Source organism: Oculina patagonica, chromosome 9 (assembly GCF_052425735.1).
Source record: "Oculina patagonica isolate OP01 chromosome 9, crgOcupat, whole genome shotgun sequence".
Taxonomy (NCBI): Eukaryota; Metazoa; Cnidaria; class Anthozoa; order Scleractinia; family Oculinidae; genus Oculina; species Oculina patagonica.
In genome coordinates this window covers 25183434-25201144 of record NC_135766.1, presented here as the reverse complement: position 1 = coordinate 25201144, position 17711 = coordinate 25183434, and the positions used below count along the sequence as shown (strand labels likewise).

General features: G+C 40.0%; 3 protein-coding genes across 5 annotated transcripts; all 3 read right to left on the bottom strand.

Annotated features, from left to right (window-relative positions):
• Positions 1-1006: 1006 nt before the first annotated feature.
• Positions 1007-3439, bottom strand: LOC144665886 (mitochondrial inner membrane protein Mpv17-like). Its single transcript, XM_078527167.1, has 2 exons — positions 2766-3439; positions 1007-1753 (listed from the first exon to the last, which is right to left on the bottom strand). Exons 1-2 carry the CDS (start codon positions 2851-2853, stop codon positions 1260-1262), a joined length of 582 nt encoding a protein of 193 aa, XP_078383293.1. The 5' UTR covers positions 2854-3439; the 3' UTR covers positions 1007-1259.
• Positions 3440-5271: 1832 nt separating this feature from the next.
• LOC144665545 (uncharacterized) lies at positions 5272-17657 on the bottom strand. 3 transcript variants are annotated; one of them, XM_078526785.1, is made up of 3 exons: positions 17448-17657; positions 13132-13313; positions 5272-7157 (listed from the first exon to the last, which is right to left on the bottom strand). In XM_078526785.1, the coding sequence occupies exons 2-3, from the start codon at positions 13287-13289 to the stop codon at positions 6275-6277; spliced, it is 1041 nt and encodes a 346-aa protein (XP_078382911.1). In that variant the 5' UTR covers positions 13290-13313; positions 17448-17657; the 3' UTR covers positions 5272-6274. The 3 variants fall into 3 exon arrangements, with proteins under 3 accessions (XP_078382911.1, XP_078382912.1, XP_078382910.1); XM_078526786.1 differs by having other exon boundaries at positions 17453-17657; XM_078526784.1 differs by lacking the exon at positions 17448-17657 and adding an exon at positions 16461-16654.
• On the bottom strand, positions 8044-10217 carry LOC144666035 (uncharacterized). The gene is made up of 2 exons (XM_078527390.1): positions 9955-10217; positions 8044-8604 (listed from the first exon to the last, which is right to left on the bottom strand). The coding sequence occupies exons 1-2, from the start codon at positions 10215-10217 to the stop codon at positions 8139-8141; spliced, it is 729 nt and encodes a 242-aa protein (XP_078383516.1). The 3' UTR covers positions 8044-8138.
• Positions 17658-17711: the final 54 nt, after the last annotated feature.

Sequence of the window (17711 nt, the reverse complement as noted above, 5' to 3'; positions counted from 1 at the left end):
GGTAAATTGTATTTAAAAATAAATAAAAAAAAATAAAATAGGGGAAAATATAGCGCAAATTCGTTCCCAAACCTGCAAAATATTAGGGCGTTCAACGCAAAAAAAAGGAGAATGCATTGGTCCGTGTTCAAGGGACCTAATTTGATCTCACATCAAACAAAAAAGTGCACATGTGGATATTAGGCACTGAACCCGGAAAATATGAAACGAAAATAGAAAACCGCAAACTGACAAATTAAGATTTGCCAAAACAAATCATTTTGAACTTTACACACTTCATTTCACTTCGATTCACTCAGTTCCAGAAAGAAAAAAGTATCGCTTCAACACTTCAACACACACACGTTACCGGACAGGTCTAATTAGAGGCGTTCAAACTCTTGCACGCATTGCTTGCCTATGTTGAACAGGAAATGATAGTGAAATTGACTCCGCTCAATACAACTCGGAATTTTCCTCGTTGAAAAGGAAAGATGTGACAGGATATTTTTTTTAATTTTAACGAGCGTCACGCTCCTAAATGCTGCGCGGGTAAAAAAAAATATTGTGTTCTATTCTATTGTACTGTAATTAATATTTCCAATATTTTGTTCGGTCAGAAACAACCGACATGTGACTGAGCTTAAATTTGTATGGCCGGTCAACATGACCGGCAACTGCCCGAAAATTCTTTTGAGCCCTCGTGCCAGAGACGAGTCTGGTTGACGTTTTACTGTCATGTTGAAAAAATAAAACGAACTAAACGCACATAAACTCAAAATGTTCTTTATTTCCAGCGATAAATAAAATAAACAAAGGCATAAAAGTCATAAAATTATACAGTCATATACATTTTTATATGGCTTGTTGAAACACTGCATACATAAGACTGCATCCGAAGATACCGGGGGCGGTTCTGTCATCCAGGTTCGACTCACGATCACGTCCCCCGCCTTAGTTTTCGTGCCAGTCAGTTTGGCCTGAGGATGGGTTCCTTCCCGGTCCTCCTCGGCGGTGGAGAGGGGGGGGGGGGGGGGGGGGTGGTGGTGAGAAAAACGGAGGCAGAAAGAGAGAAAGGTCAGAGTAAATTTCTTAAAGAAATATCATGTTCGGCATTTACATTTGTCCATGTCTCAATCCATCCCCATTCTCACTATCTTTTCTTAAATCAATGGTTTTCTGTTTGATTCAGCTTCGCGCTGAAAATTGACAGCGAAGAACCAACACTGGGCGGGTACGCGTCCCGAGGGACGAGGATGATACCACGTAACTACTAATCACTACTCCGTACAGGACTGCGTCAAATGTTCCGGCAGTTCCTTATGCGAAGTCCATGACAGGTAAGTGTTCCAAAAAAGTGACGCAAAATTTACAACCAATACCCGTAGATGCGCTGGAAACAGATAGAAGTTCAAGAACTGTATAGCAGGCCAGACCTTGTAGTTTACTACCATGTTGGGATAAAATTCCTCGTAGATCTTGTCGCCAATTTGTTTGATCGTGCGCCGTTCCACAACACCTACAGCTCCGTAAAATAAAACGAGAAACACTGGTGCTAGAATGCTCTGATCAACTGTCATTTTCTTCATTGCATTTCCTGGAGTTTTGTGAACAAAACGTTTGTCGAGTTTGGAATACCAAACGTGGAATATTGGGCCGATTACCACAGTTCCGATGGCTGTCATGCGAGCTGTCCGCACGAAATCGTGATCTCGCAATGGGACTTTTTCGACAAACTGTTGCGCAATAAAATCTCCGGCTCCGAGAAGGGCCCCTGCAAATAAAACGAAAATACATTGAAATACTTGCAAATGCACAATTGTTCGAACAGCATTCCCTTCAAGAAACTGCGCAATCTGTCAAGCACCCTTTCCAGTGTGCTTGACAGATTGCGCAGAGGAATTTTCCAGTGTATTGCGTTACCTAAGTGAATTGTATTGCGTTACATAGCGTTACTATTCTCGTTTGAAAGCATGAAAACGCTGTATGTACAGCACTAGTAGCTACTAGTATTACAAAACGTTATGCAAACTCTTCTTTAAAGGATGTGAAATTTTCCTACGAGTGGCCTAACATGGCTGGCTCGCCGTCTTTCGAAAGAACAACAGAACAAACAACAGGGACAATGCTCCTAGCCCCCAAAACAAAAGGAGTCTACAAAAACCTGCAACACTGCGTAACAGCGGCATCTTCGCATCGAACAAACGTTGAGACAAGAAGGCTCAAAAGTTTTTTTTTTCAGTGGAAATTGAGGATTTAAACGTTAACCTAGAATGTCAGTATCAGAGACAAGCTGACGATTGGATTTGGCCCATCCTTACTTTTCGGGTTCGCGCCGGCCTCTGTCAATCGTATTTATGTAAATTTACATCGAAAGATCAACATCGAAGTTATCTATAGACGCAATCACAGGTCATAAGAAGCCAAATAAATCAGCTACGGCTACAGTTGACACCTGGAGCTTACTCCAAAAATTGGCAGCAAAATGGTGTGTACAATGTAAGCTTATGTAAAGTTTTATGGCCACGATTGGCTTGAAAATATAACTTTAAAGCTCTTTAAATATTGCAAAGGAAGCTTGAATAGTGTACGCGAGTTGCACTTAAAATTAAAGCCTGATTTTCTGTAGATCAGAATGGAAATCTCGCCTGTATGGCTTCTTGATCTTAGTAGTGTATCACATTAAAGATAGATGTTTGATCTTCTGCTCAGCATACTGTACTGCGAGAGGCTCTAAAAGTTTGAATAATTAATAACTAGTGTGAATTCAAAGTTCAAAGTCGAACCTGTCGAAATGAGTTGTGTTTTCCATGGATGTGTTTCCAGACACTGCATATACCATCTCCAAGCTCGTAAAGGTAGCCTTAATACCATTTCCGCCAGCAGCTTTGAGATCTTTAGCCCTTACTCGTTGCTTGCTACACAGTTCTATCGCCCGATCGACTTGTTCGTATTGTGAAATGCTAATGACATGGCTCGGCGCAGCGCGCATTTGCGTCATAACTTGCAATTTGCATCATAATGACAAGCAATAATTAACGCCTCAGTGGGGACAGGAATCATGCGTCATGTCCATACGACATGACGTGGCTAGTGGTGTATTCAGTGATCTTTAGATATACCCTTGTATAACTAATTTTAACCACTGTTTACAGTCATATTTGAGATATTACTGAATATACCGTCAGTTTCTAGTTTAGGTTATAAAAGCCATCCTCTCACTACCGTCTGCGTCATGTCGATGCGACCCTCAAGCGCTTTTTTCCTGAAACATTCCTATCTCTCACGAGGCATAAAATTTGTTGTCGTTTTATGATGCAGCACATTTGGTACCTGATTTAGAAAGTGAACTATGGAGATTTTGTTACCTGTCACAACCCGTCACACGTCACAGAGCCTTTTGGCATAACCTGAGTATCAGGCTTTTCTAAGCCGGGGGTAGCCCCCTCCCCTTAGGAAGGCCTTATACTCAGGTTAGTTTCGGCAAATCTTGTTTCGCTCGTATATTAGGGGAGAACGCGCGGCCGGGATCACGCGGTAAAAGGGTCCCGCGACCCGGCTTTTTGTATATGTTCATGTGACGCTGACGGTAAGTGAGGCGTCACACAAGTTTTTCTGCGTCATGAACATAACCTGCATGCCCCTGACATAACCTCAAGTGATACAGTAATAAATGGTAGTTTGAAAAAGCCAGAATAGGTTTTTTTTTTTTTATTATTATTATTATTATTATTATTATTATTATTATTATTATTATTATTATTATTATTTATCGTTTTTGCCAAGCACAATCTGTAAAGAAGTCTAGCTGAGAGTCCTAGGATCGGACTATGGACCTTGCAATTTGGTTCCCAGGGTTAGGGCTCTTGCCGATAGTTGTTTTTGGCATTATTTGGCTTCGAGAGCTTTTTCTTTTACATTTTATCCCAAAAAGCACTGCTAGCATTATTTTGGATTTTCGACTGATTATTTGTATAGTTTTGTGTTAAAAAGCACAATCTGACTTTATTTATCTAAAGCCTCCCAGATGCATTTTGCCCTCATTTTGGTCAAAGGAGCCGAGAAGAGGCCTGGGGAATAGGTTTGATAGGTTAGCAGTCTAGTTGCCTTCTAGATCCAGAAACAAAGTCCGTCACACTCGTTCCAAAGATGACGTCATCCACGTTGTCATCGAGGAACAATGGAAGTCAGCCAGCCAAGGCAGAAAATGAAAAATGTAACTGAAAATCTGAAAAATGTAATAGTCTATGTTTAAAAAAAAATGGGAAAAAGTGAGCATTTTTATGTAACCCACGAGCACTTTTTTTAAAAAAAAAATAGCATTATTTTAGCACTTTTTTTGGCAAAAAACAATCACTGCTTTAATTAAGCATTAAATGCCTTTTTAGGAGCACTATCGATAAGAGCCTATCACAGGGTCTTCTCTGCGATGATTTTGAGACCCTGAGACAACTTATTGGAGACGGAGAATGAATCATGTAAAATTCCTGCAACACGTGACTTCCGCTTTTTCCGAGAAACGAAATTATATGACGCCATAAAAATAAACAGTTTTCTAGGAAATATTACAAGTTCATTTCGCTTCAAGGAAAACAAAATCAAAATGCTACGATCCAAAATTCCAATTTTGATTAGTCTGGATCATATTCGACCGAAAGATCCAAGACTATCTCTGGGAGTAGCGAGTATTGTGAGTCATTTAAAGCAGAAGAAAATCGAATACAATGCTCATACTTATAACATTGCAGAAGAAACGCAGGTGTATTCGCTAGCAAGAAACATCCTCGATACCATCTGGAGACAGTACAACGACTCGAAATATGATCTCATGTTTGGTTGGTTTTGTCTGGAACGAGCCTTTTCTCAAGACAATCCTTAAGGAGCTGAAAAAATACAATTTCCGCGGTCGAGTTGTTATGGCAGGTCCTCAGGTCTCGTACGTCGAGAAAGGCCAGTTAGAGAAATACTATCCAGAAGTAGATGTGTTCATCCGTGGGTATGCAGAACACGCTGTGTCAGAATTAGCAGAAGGGAAGGAAGATATCCTGGGAGTCCACTTAGCGAGATCCCAAGACAAGGGTCTTCACACTTCTACCACACTGTCCGAGCTCGCTTCCCCTTTCTTGGATGGCACCCTCCAACCTCAGGACTTCATGCGCTGGGAGACAACTCGAGGCTGTCCTTACAGTTGCTCATTTTGCCAGCATAGAGACCCAGCCTCCTCATCGTCGCTAAATAAAAAGCTGGACAAAAATTCAGCGCTCACAGAAAGAGAGAGTATCACATCGGAGATAAAGTAAAAATTGCAATACAAAACCTTTATTTATACGTGAAAAAATTAAAGCTTTCGCTTGTGGGATCGTGTTACAGTGTACCTATTATAAGGTATTAAAAAATACTAAGTTCAGTTAAAATGCTAACTGATAAGAACTAACTAACTATTCATTTACAAGTATTAAAGCATTTAATTCTTTGAAATAGAACCTTCCCAAGACTTTTTTCATACTTTCCCCATTTGTTCTTTATCTTATAGAATCTTAAAGTTTGAAATCAAAATGGGTGGTTCCCATACTCGTTTGGGAGCAACAGCACCTTTTGTATACGTGCAATAATTCCTTATAACATCATCAATATATTTACGATTGCCCGCTAAGGTCTGCTAAATTCAGTTCCCGATTATTGTTTTATTTTCTTCACTGGTGATTGGTCCATGTTTATTATTCAGAAAAAAAAGTTTTGCTCAATTCAAAACACAAGAGAAATCCAGATAGGTCAACATACTCCGCGTTTATGCGAAAATAACGATTAACCCCTCTTAACATGCATTGGCCAACTCCAGCCATAAAGTAAAAACTGCCTCTCTCCTCCGCAGAGGCTCCTTTAGTGGGGGAAGGCGAAAAACACGGGGGGAGGAAGGCGAAAAACACGAAAAATGAAAAGTTGGGGGATCGCGGGAGACGACCCCGCGCGCTTTCGTTTCGATTCTCTCCAGTCTCCGCGCACTTACTTTTCACCTCTTCCCGTTCCTCTCCCCATTTCCCAGCCCGTTCGAAACACGAAAGAGGCCTCTGCGGAGGAGAGAGAAAACTGCCATATTTTAATTGCGCACTGTGCTAACCACTCGTGCAATTATGCGCAATAAGACTGTGCAGTGCAATACTAAGGAACTACTATAAAAAATTGTTTGGACAGGCGATCGTCAAGAAGAAATAATTACGTGAACAAGTCTGTACAGTCTGACTAGGCAATTGCAAACAAGTATCCGTTCACCTATTTTCCCTCGCCATTCCAGGTATTATGCTTCTGTTCCAAGTTCAGACCTCTGAGAAAACTCATCCCTAGCACTGATATCTCTATATAGCAGGCCAGTTGTGATTGTAAAGGAAATAGCTCTGCCATAGAAGACATAGAATGGAACCATGGATGCAGCTGCAGCTACAACTTCACAGAGGGCACCAAAATAATCACTCTTTCGAAATCTTATTTCAGCTGCACGCAGCAATCCAACAACGCGAAGGCCATCTAAAGATATTTCCTTCAAAACAGTTTCTGCACCTCTGGTTGTGGCTTTTCTTAAAGCACTTGAGTTAGAGGCACTTACTGGCATTGGAAAAATTATGTTTGGATCTTCTGAATTCCCTCCATTCTTGAAAATGTTTTCCACTTGTGTGATATACTGTTCGACGCCTCGAACTCCGCTCAGACTCGTCTTTAATTCCATAATAGCGCACTTTGAACGATAACGCCAAGATGGGTTTTTCTTTTTTTGCGGGTCCAATGATATAATCACCCAACACATCCGATTGATGCTTTGGTGCTCTGCACTTTGCTGCATTGCAGCGTGAAACAACCTTTTGATATCTGCATTTGTGAATCCATATTCAGGGTCATCAATTTCAACGGCTCTTTCATTAATAAGTTGATAAGACAGGTCAGCAGGTACTACTATACTTGGTTTGTATTTTATAACAGTGTTAGCATAAGTATCCTGGCGATTCGTCTTTCTATTGGTAAATTGATACTGAAGATTGGCAATGTCACGAGTGTGGTCATAGTAAGCGTAGGGGGTTTGAGAGTCGATGCGGTAAGAACCTTGGGGGTGTGATACTTTGGTACTGCTTTTGTTCGGCCTTAACTTGAGGTACTGAACTGTTATCAGTGGGTCATTTAGTAGCTCACTAAGAGGGACAAGGAAAGTGCATTAGTATAACAATAACAATAACAATAAAACTTTATTTAAACAATCATATTATTTAGTATTAGTATGTAACAGCTAACACTGACTAAAATCGAGAGTAAAATAAAAAAAAATATCAACGTTAACAGGGTTCTTAATCAACCGTAGAGGCGTGGCAGGGTTTGGCCTTCCCACAGACTGACTCTTTATACGTCATGTCTCTCGTGATGATATTTGTCCCGATACAATCTAATTCATACAAACATATACTGCGTTTGAAGCCCCTTAGCTTCTTTTGAGAACAGGGCATCCCTATAGGAAGCCGTGACACCTGAGTGTCATCCTCAAGGCCTTAAATGGGGTGTCTTAATCACTTAAATTTTCAACCATTTCACCTACTGCACACTGGGTACAGGGCTAAATGAATAATGTGTTCAGCGAACAAAACACTTTAAGATACCTGGACGACTGAACTCGCGGACGGCTGACCGGAAGTAATTTTTCGCGTGTAGCCTATATTGCGCATGCCCGCTCCACGCACATTGCCGTCCAGCCCCGTCCAGCTGATGTCGGGGACGTGAGAAGTAGAGTTTTGCCGTCCATCAGTGAACGGGAGTGCTTTTTGTTACTGATAAAAAGTTAAGAAGTCACGTTTTATTTGCGGTTGCGAATATATTTGCTGTGCTTTGCATAAACGCTGATGGCGAAGCCACGCGCGTGAAATTATGAACTTTCTTGCTTGTGTTTCTACAAAAATTTCACTTGGAATTTGTACCCTGTGAATGAAAATAGTGCTTTCTGGTCCCAGACTTTGGGCTAGAAGCGCCAAATGTTTTTCTTCGCATGTTTTGGGCAAAGGAATTATTGATCCACTAACGAAGCCGTCCTCCGTTCACACACGCCGGCTCTTAACATGTCTTATCGTTAGAATAAACAGGAATAAACTCCGTGACCTTTAATCGCGACGCATTTGAGCCTTGGGTCAAAGTTTCGCTCTAACGAGCGTATCTTTGAGGGATTTACCCCTCTTATATGATATAATTGCAGGCTTTGTGTAGATTTTTTTCAGCAATGGCTGATTTTGTATTAAACCCCAGTTTTCCATTAATATTTGTTTAAGGTCGCGCACTGATGGGTGATATGTAGTGACAAATGGCAATATTTTCTTGTGAGTCTTTTTATTTTGTTTGAGAGCCGACTTTCTTCCGGCAAAGTTCACCTCCGCTAGTGATCTCTCTATAAAGGTTTGTGGATAGCCACGCGCTCTTAGGCGCGATTTGAAGTTAGAGAGACACTCTTCAAATGTTTTTTCTGAAGAGTTTGTTCTAAGGAGTCTTATTGCTTCGCCTTTAATGAAACCTCTTTTAACACCCGGCGGGTGACACGAGGTGTAATGTGTATACTGAAAGGTTTCAGTCGGCTTATAGTGGGTTCTGATGTCTAGGATATCAGAACCTATTGCGTAGCTACCTATGTGATCGATACAATCGGGTGAGAATAGGATCCCTTACAAGCTCGTTTAGATGTACAAGTCGAGGATGTCCGCAAGGATCCGCACTGGGACCCCTTCTTTGGAATATTTTCCAAAACGATATGACGCATAATATAACCTCATCCCTATCGATGTATGCTGATGACCACCAGATCTACGAAATGGGGGCAGACTTACATTCTGTCACCACAAAATTAAAGGAAAGCGCTGCTCTCGCTACCGAGTGGTACGACTCCAACTTATTGGAAGGAAATCTCAAAAAGTATCAGACTATGAACATCTGTAGCAATGGTGCCAACCAGTATCACACAGATGTGATTAAGATAAAAAATACTGAAATCAGTCCATCGAACAGCCTGAATCTTTTGGGAGTAACAATAGATGATAAACTAAGTTTTAGAGACCATATCACTACTGTATGCAAAAAGGCGAGCCAAAGAATAGGAGTCATTATGAGACTAAAAAATCTTATCCCAACAAAAGCCAAATTACAGCTTTATAAAGCAGCTATCCTACCTCACTTAATATTTTGTCATCTAGTCTGGCATTTCTGTCGTGCAAGTGATACACGTAGATTGGAGAGGATACAGGAAAGAGGATTAAGAGCAGTTTTTAAAGATGATCGATCAAGCTACGAAGTTTTACTAAAGAGGGCAGAACTACCTACTTTAAAAAATAGGCGATTGCAAGATATATGCATACTGATGTATAAGGTTAAAAATGGGCTTAGTCCAAATCCGATCCGTCAGCTATTTAAGCCTCATCAGTCGTCCTACCAGCTGAGACAATCAGACTTTTCGATGCCCCGCTTCACTACAGTTACGTACGGAAAGCATTCTATTAGATACCTGGGGCCGAAGCTCTGGGGCCACCTGACGACGGATGAAAGAAACTGCCAGTCACTTAAGACATTTAAAAAAACGATTCGGAAACGTGACTTCAATAACTTTTTAAACAATGAACGTTGCAATTGCCGCCTCTGTGACTATTAATACTAGCCCTGTATATAGTCTTTTTTATCACATAAATAGATTTACTTTTTTACCTGTTTTTATTATGTAAATAGCTAGCCATGTATATAGTCTTTTTTTATCATATAAATAGATTTACTTTTTTTTACCCGTTTTTATTATGTAAATAGCTTCTTTTTTAACTTATTTTAACTTTAAATTATTAATAGTTGTATAATGATAGGTTAAAGTTTTTTAAAGTTTTTTCTTAGTCAGGTGTCCACAATTAGTAGAGGGGACTTTTCCCCTCAGCTAAACATTTTAGACACGTTAATAAAGTCATTCATTCATTCATAGATTCCGTTTTAAATCTATCTCTTTTGTATACCACTGTGTCGAGGAAAGTTAATTCGTTCTCTGAAATTTCAGCTGTGAATTTTATCGTAGGGTGGAATTTGTTTGCTTGTTCAATAAACAGAGAAATGTCCTGTTTATCTTGATCCCACAAAGAGAAGATGTCATCGATATAACGTCTCCATTCTCTTGGCTTGATATTGCTTTGGCGAATGAGTTGTGTTTCAAATTTTTCCATAAAGATGTTGGCAAAGGCAACCGCCATTTTTGTACCCATTGCGGTTCCGTGGGTTTGGAGATAGTTATCGCCATCTACATCGGCGAGACAGGCCGGACATTAAGAGAACGCTTCGGTGAGCAGCAGCATCGAGAAGAACCTGCCGGGATTTCCTGTCGCAGAGCATTTTAATGCAAACGGACACGCCCTGCAAGACGCACAAGTCCGGGGCGTCATGCCCTGTGGCGGAAATAAACTAAACTCCGCAAACGCCAGGAAATGCGCCAGGAAATGCGCCTTATTTTCCAGCTGGGCACCAGTCAGCCACATGGTCTGAATTCAGATTTTCGTTATCTTTAGGGTGTCGCGCGCTCTTATTGCGCGCGCGCCTTTGAACTCAAATTTGTTTTCATGGCGCAAGCGAGCGTTTTTTAACCGAAATCCTGACTTTCCACTGATGAAGGGCTAAGCCCGAAACGTCTGGAACTTTAAATTTATTAGGCACTTAAAACTCATTAAGTGAGAATTTTATACGTATATTTTTGTACTTTTACAAGTGCCACGCAGTACAAGGAAATTTATTTTTCCTTTTACATTGATTATCCCTGAGATATTTTGTCGGGATAGGGGTTTTTTTATTGTGAAACGTTTCGTATGCCTGGCATACAGTTTCTATTCCCTCCTCGTGTGGCATATTTGTATACAAGCTTGTGACATCCATAGATAATAGAATTGTATTCTGGCGTATCTTAGTTTTTTTCACAAAGTTAATAAAATCGGTAGTATCCTTGATGTAGGATTGTTGAACGTCGACATCGGCCCAGTCCTCCTCGCGAAATTCTACCGTCCTCGAGGTCAGCCGTCCAGAGTCCCTATTAGGGACTTTAAGATACCTGAACGGCTGACCTCGAGGACGGCTGACCGGAAGTAATTTTTCGCGTGTAGCCTATATTGCGCATGCCCGCTCCACGCACATTGCCGTCCAGCTCCGTCCAGCTGTTGTCGAGGACGTGAGAAGTAGAGTTTTGCCGTCCACCAGTGAACGGGAGTGCTTTTTGTAAGATTTCGTTTAAAAATCTCATTATTTTTTTTAATTCTGTTACTTTGTTAGGTGGTCCTTTATGGTATTCTTGGTTTGGTACTGATAAAAAGTTTAGAAGTCAAGTTTTATTTGCGGTTGCGAATATATTTGCTGTGCTTTGCATAAACGCTGACGGCGAAGCCACGTGCGTGATATCATGAACTTTCTTGCTTGTGTTTCTACAAAAATTTCACTTGGAATTTGTACCCTGTGAATGAAAATAGTGCTTTCTGGTCCCACACTTTGAGCTAAAAGCGCCAAATGTTTTTCTTCGAATGTTTTGGTCTAAGGAATTATTGATCCACTAACGAAGCCGTCCTCCGTTCACACACGCTGGCTCTTAACATTGGAAGTTCCCGCCAAGGACGTCGACATCAGCCCAGTCCTCCTCGCGAAATTCTACCGTCCTCGAGGTTAGCCGTCCAGGTATCTTAAAGTCCCTATTATCACTGGACTGCTGTATGCATACTATCAATACCATATAATCAAATTTGAGGATCGTTTAATTACAATTTCACCATGAGCTACAGAATAAGTCAATTTCGACTAAATAAAAGCAGATTTCTTACAAATAATGTCGTCTTTTACTTTTTCGCGTTCGAATAAGTTCCACAACTTATGGGTAACCAAGGCTTTATTGAACCGAGAAGTCCTGGATGCTAAACTAATTTGCATTCGGTGTTATAGCGCGAAGTGCCAAATTAGAAAACACTGGGTAGGAAAAACTTCTACCGTTGCTGCAATTCTATGCGTGTGTATGTTTGTTTGCTCACAAGTAGTATAATGTATAGAATAGAGCGTCAAAAACATCAACAAACTCAAAGATTGTGGAGTAGGTGTAAAGGAATATATTCCTCAAATGTTAACCTGGAAGTGTTCATTGCAGCCAAGTTATTGGGAAAACAAACTTTGGAAAATTACAGAGCGTTGTATAAGACCCCCATACTGGTGTACATGTTCCACTTTGGTACACCAATATGGCGGCCAAACCTGTCTGCAAGAAGAAAGATTTTGATACCAAAGTCATGCGGTGCACTTCGAAATGCTTTGATTATCATTTTTAACTTATAAGCATATCTGAAAGCATTTTAAAAGTGCGGAAATACTGTTTTCTGTAACATTTGAGATCACGTTGAGTTGGGTTGTCTCAAATTTCGAAACCCTTTATCTCCAAAACAAAGCACTCTCCTGGCACAAACTTTTCTCCAGCAATTAGTGACACTGATGTCTAGAATATACTGAAAGAACAGCTTTGTAGGTTCAATAGTTTCGAATTTAGAATTTTGACGACGTAACGTGAAAACGCTCTATATAATTGTTTACACAGGGCGTGCAAGTTTGACATCAGACTGATCGTGTAACGTTTCTGGAATGTAGCCGAAAAAATATATTTCCTTCACTCGCTACTTCTCTTAATATTGAAACGTCACTATATGGCGAAAAAATAAATGAAACTTGTAAGAGTTAGCTTGCCTTGCAGACGAACCCCGGTAAAGTCCGGTCACCCCCAAAGAAAATGCTGTTTGTTTTCGGGGAGTGGGCACTGGAACTCCTTGTCTATATTTTAGCATCCAAGACCTCTCTGTTCAAAACGCTTGGTTACCCATTTGTGGAACTAATTTGCTTTTTGTTAGTCGAAATCCATTTATCATATAGCTCATGATTTCACGGAGAGTTTTCTAAAGCAGTTATCCTGGAATAGGCAGATCAGGAATTACAGACAGTACTAGTAAAGAGGTAGTCACGTGCGCATAGCGGGTCTATTTATTTATATAATTTCTAACCTGCGTTCACGAATTATGCTGTAGCTATCTTACATCCTAAGCCTTTTGATGTTTTTTTTTTTTACAAAATGTAAGCCTATTCATGATTGTAACTTACTTCAACAGCTCATTTAGTATCATCCTTTCCCTGCGGCTGGAGCGTGACACACGATTATTTGGAACTGGCCATGGGGGCTGATGATACCAATACATGAACAGAAACAGTTCACTACCCTCGACCTTTCTTACGTCAACCCATCCCAACAAGCCATCCATAACTGCACCAAATTATTAGGACTTCTGTCAATAAAAGCAAACAAAAAAGAATACATATTTGTGCAGGTAATCACAAGATTTAGTCTGCAATTTGGGATAAATAGGCACGAGTAAATTTTTGAAAGGCCCACTAGTCTTTGAAATTTACGAGTGCTTATTTATCCCAAGTTGCATGAGATAAATCAAGTGCTTATTATTGATAATATTCATGAAAAAGTTGCGAGAAAGCAACATGGGCGAATCTCGTACAAAAATAATTTATTCAAACTCTGCAAATATCATCACTGGTTCAGTCAAATAAGGTCAAACAACAGGTTTCTTAATGTTTTAAAAGTTGTTAACCCGAAAAATCCAGCTAAACAGTTCAATGACTTGTCTGAATAAAAGTTTCTGGATGTTTACCACCGAGTTACTTCTTCTTCTGACACTTGTCGAGTTTTGCTCAGTCGGCTCGTAGTTTCGGTTTCGTCAGCAATTCCCTTCTTGGGAAACCACTAATTCCAAACACACAACCAAAAAGCAGTGCTTTTCAGTTTTAAATTTTATTGTTTTTAGAGCTGTTTTCAGGTCCTCTATAACGGTATATTGTTTCGGTCGGGAAAGAAAACCTTAAAACCTAAAATTTAAATTTTGCTCGTAACACTGTGCAGATCCAAACTTCGCGCCATTCAGATCGCGTGGAAGCGTTCCTTTTTTATTAACCAATCAAAATGCTCTGTTTATTTCTCTTTTTTGCACTGAATTTCCTTATTTCTGCACTAAATTAACTCATTTCTGCATCGGATTTGCTAAAAACTTCATTTTTCTTAGCCAATCAGATTCGAGAATTTTTTTTATGTATATTATTAAGATTGATGCTACCAGCTACCTCTAGCCTCAGTCGTTTTTAGGGGCGATCGCCCCTGGGTGGGAGGTTATACTATATAGCTACCCCCTGTTCGAACATTTTTAACTTCCAAGAGTGATCCACGTCTCATTTCTCTTAACAATATCAATAAATTTCAAGCAGACGTACATTGAATCATGGGAAAACCATTAGATTTATATTGTCTTATTACCATCAAATACGTAAGAGAAATTTAATAAATGCTGAGATCAACAAGAGGCAGAATTTTTGCATGATTAATTAGTTTTCTGCCTAAATCAGCTTAGTTTTTCACTGGGTTATTAACCGATGTGCAGATTATTTTGGCATCTAGATCTTAAGTTTAGGATGATGCATGAAAAAATCCCACTGAATTCAAACTGTAGATGCAGAACTGTTATTCACATGAAACTTTACTATCAAATTGACCTCAGGTTTAATAAAGGATTTATTTACTGTACCAGATTGCAGTTGGTTGTTGATGGGAATATTAAGATCCACAATGAACACAATACAGGCTCCGAGCCATATTTTTGTGGTCGACGGAAAAAACGAAGTTTGGAAAAACCCATTTTATTTTGAAACGCGTTGAAGCGAAAATTTCCGTTTGTACACAAAGCTACGAGGTCAATCAAACACCCGCGTTTCATTATTTGACGATGTCTTTCGTGCTACAGGCCCGCAGTTAGACTGAATGCTTACCTTCCTGTTGGTTTAGTCAGGACTCAAGGGTGGGAAAACGTGAAGTGATTTACCCATTTACCCTTATTTAAGGTCGCGGGGGATACCAACTGCATGAATAAATTCATGAAGGGAAATTTTGCTTGACCTGCATCTTTTAAAACGCATATTTCTCAGCTGTTATGGGTGCGATTAAGCTCAAATTTTACAGAGACATAAAGAATTGATGAAAGATTGTGAATGTCGTCTTTTATCTGGTAGATTGCATTTAACGTCGATGTTATAGCCTCGTGAGTGCCAATTGGGAAAAACATGATTTTGTGGCAGAGTTTGCGGAACGAGTAGAAGACAGCACACTGGGATCTTGTCAAAAACTAATCAGTCAATACCTCTAGAGTGTCATAACAGAAGCGGATTTTTAAATTTAAAGTTTGCCAGCAAATTACGGCGGTTTAAGTGCGCAAATTTGAATTTAATGTCTTCTACCTCTTTCTAAAAGCGCTCTTTTAAAATTCCGCTTCTGTTATGACACACTACAGTATTCATAGTTTATCTATCTGCAGTGGCAAGTCATGAAGTTCTGTATCCGTGCTGTATTCTCTGCCACAAAATTGTCGGAAAAGTCAAAAGTTTGAGATTTCCGAAGGTGTCCCGACCTAAATACGATCATTTTGCCAAGGAGAGATGTAATTATGGTAATTATATTCCACGCTTTTACGGCGAGAACAATGCGTTTTTAATAGGACACGATTGTTTATGCCGAATATTTTGTGACAGTTACTCTGAGTTGCAGAAATATTCAAATTAAAATGAAAATAAGCTCAAAGACTTCCTACAATCTATATGAACGTATATCGCTAAGTGTTGTTTAAATTGGTTAATATATCAAAGAAACAGGAATTTTTTACAAATCACGCGCACGCGCCCATATTTTTATCCAGTCATAAATATCTCGTAAAGTTGTCGATGTCAGTCGTTGTACTTCGTGCATACGCTTTAAATAAATGCATAATGATGAGCCTAAGGTGTCCCCCGCGACCTTAAGTATTCTTCTCTTCTAATATTCTGGAATATTCTTTTTCTTTATATTTATGAATAAATAATACGCTACATTGATAGTTAATAAATGCTCCAGTGATTTGAAATTGCAAAACTTGAAACAAACCCAAACTTTGGTACCTTGAAACTGCACATCCGATTCTATGCGTGTTTTCCGGGAAAACTTGATTGCGATTTTTCGTTGCAAAATGTCTTAACAAGACAATACCATTCAATCATGTCTAATTAAAAAAAGAGTCAATGTCGCCGTCCACTTTAATTTGCTTATATCTCAGTTCGTCGCTGTCGTAATTTCACGACAGCTTTCTTGTCGTTCGTCGTCATTTCAGTTCTTTCATGTCGCCGTTTCAGAGCCGTGTCGCCTGTCGGAATCTAATCCTAAAAGGGCCCCTCAATGAGTTACGTACACACGTCGCTACAGTGGCCTTAACTCCTGAACTTATTGAAACGTAACTTAGCTTACAATTGGAACAAGCTCCAACAATATTTCATTGTAATAGACTCTCGCGTGTCAGCTATAATTTACACTTGAAGTGACAAATTAGAAACTGATAAGGAAATCTAACCTGACTTTAACTGTCCGACAAACCCAGTATACTTCAGAAACATCCAGCCGACCGCGTCTTCAAAGACACCATTCAGTTTGTTTGCTGCATATGTTCTAGTCGAGTCTCCTGCTGGTTTATACTACGTACTTAACTCACATGGGGATGGTGGTGGTGCTGGTGCTGGTGGGGGTAGGGGAGACATGGTGGGGCTGGGGAAAAGAAAGTGCCCACGTTTCCTATAATGTAACTGAAAGAGTATTGAAAATTTCATACCGGGCCAAGTTTTACTCTATCGATCTGCTATTCAGTTATAATAATTAATTAATGCGTTGAGCGACGATAGAACAACAAGAGAAGGTAGGCATACTACCTCCTTCTTTACTTTACTAAACGAGTTACCTATCAGTATTTATCCAAGCCACAAACCACCGGACCGGGGACGAGATCGCGGTTTTAAAACGCTTCCATTTTTTCCGAGAAACACATGACACTGATAAACGATTCGCTTCAAGGAACACAGAATGATGAAGGTTACGATTTAAATTAAAATTCCGGTATTGATTATCGATCCAAAGGGTAAAGGTTTGCTTGCTTCGGTGATTAATTTTGTTTCATTTCGCTCGTTTGGGCCGTTTCGGTTGTTTCAGCGGTTTAGTTTCAGTGGTTTCGTTTCGTTGTTTCGGGTTTAAGTACATGCCTCGATTTAAAGGTACAATCTTGCCAACACACCTTCAGGTTGCGTTACTCTCTGAAGCTAGCTGGCAAGGGGAAAATACAGTGAAAATAATATCATCAATTTTGCCTTCTGTTCATGAGCAATAAGACTGACAGAAATTACAATAAGCGTCGGGTTTTCACTGAGTTTCGTACACGCGCCGCAATACTGGCACCAACTATAGAAAGCTGCAAAAAGTTTTCACTATATATAATGGACTCTCGTGCCTACGATGCCAGCCACAATTTGCACTTGGAGTAACAAATTAGAAACTGATAAGGAAATCTAACCTGACCTTAACTGTCCAACAAACCAGTATACTCAAGAAACATCCAGCTGACCGCGTCTCAGTCAAAGACAACATTCAGTTTTGTCAACCCTTATTTTCTCTTGGTTTTGTTCGCTGCATATGTTCGAGTCGAGTCTCCTGCTGGTTCATACTATTTGAACTGCACATTGGGGTAAGGGGGTGGATCGGAGAAGTAATATCATGGTATTCTCCGCGATGATTTTGAAATCCTGGGGACGAGGTTGGTGGACCTTGGAGAACTCCT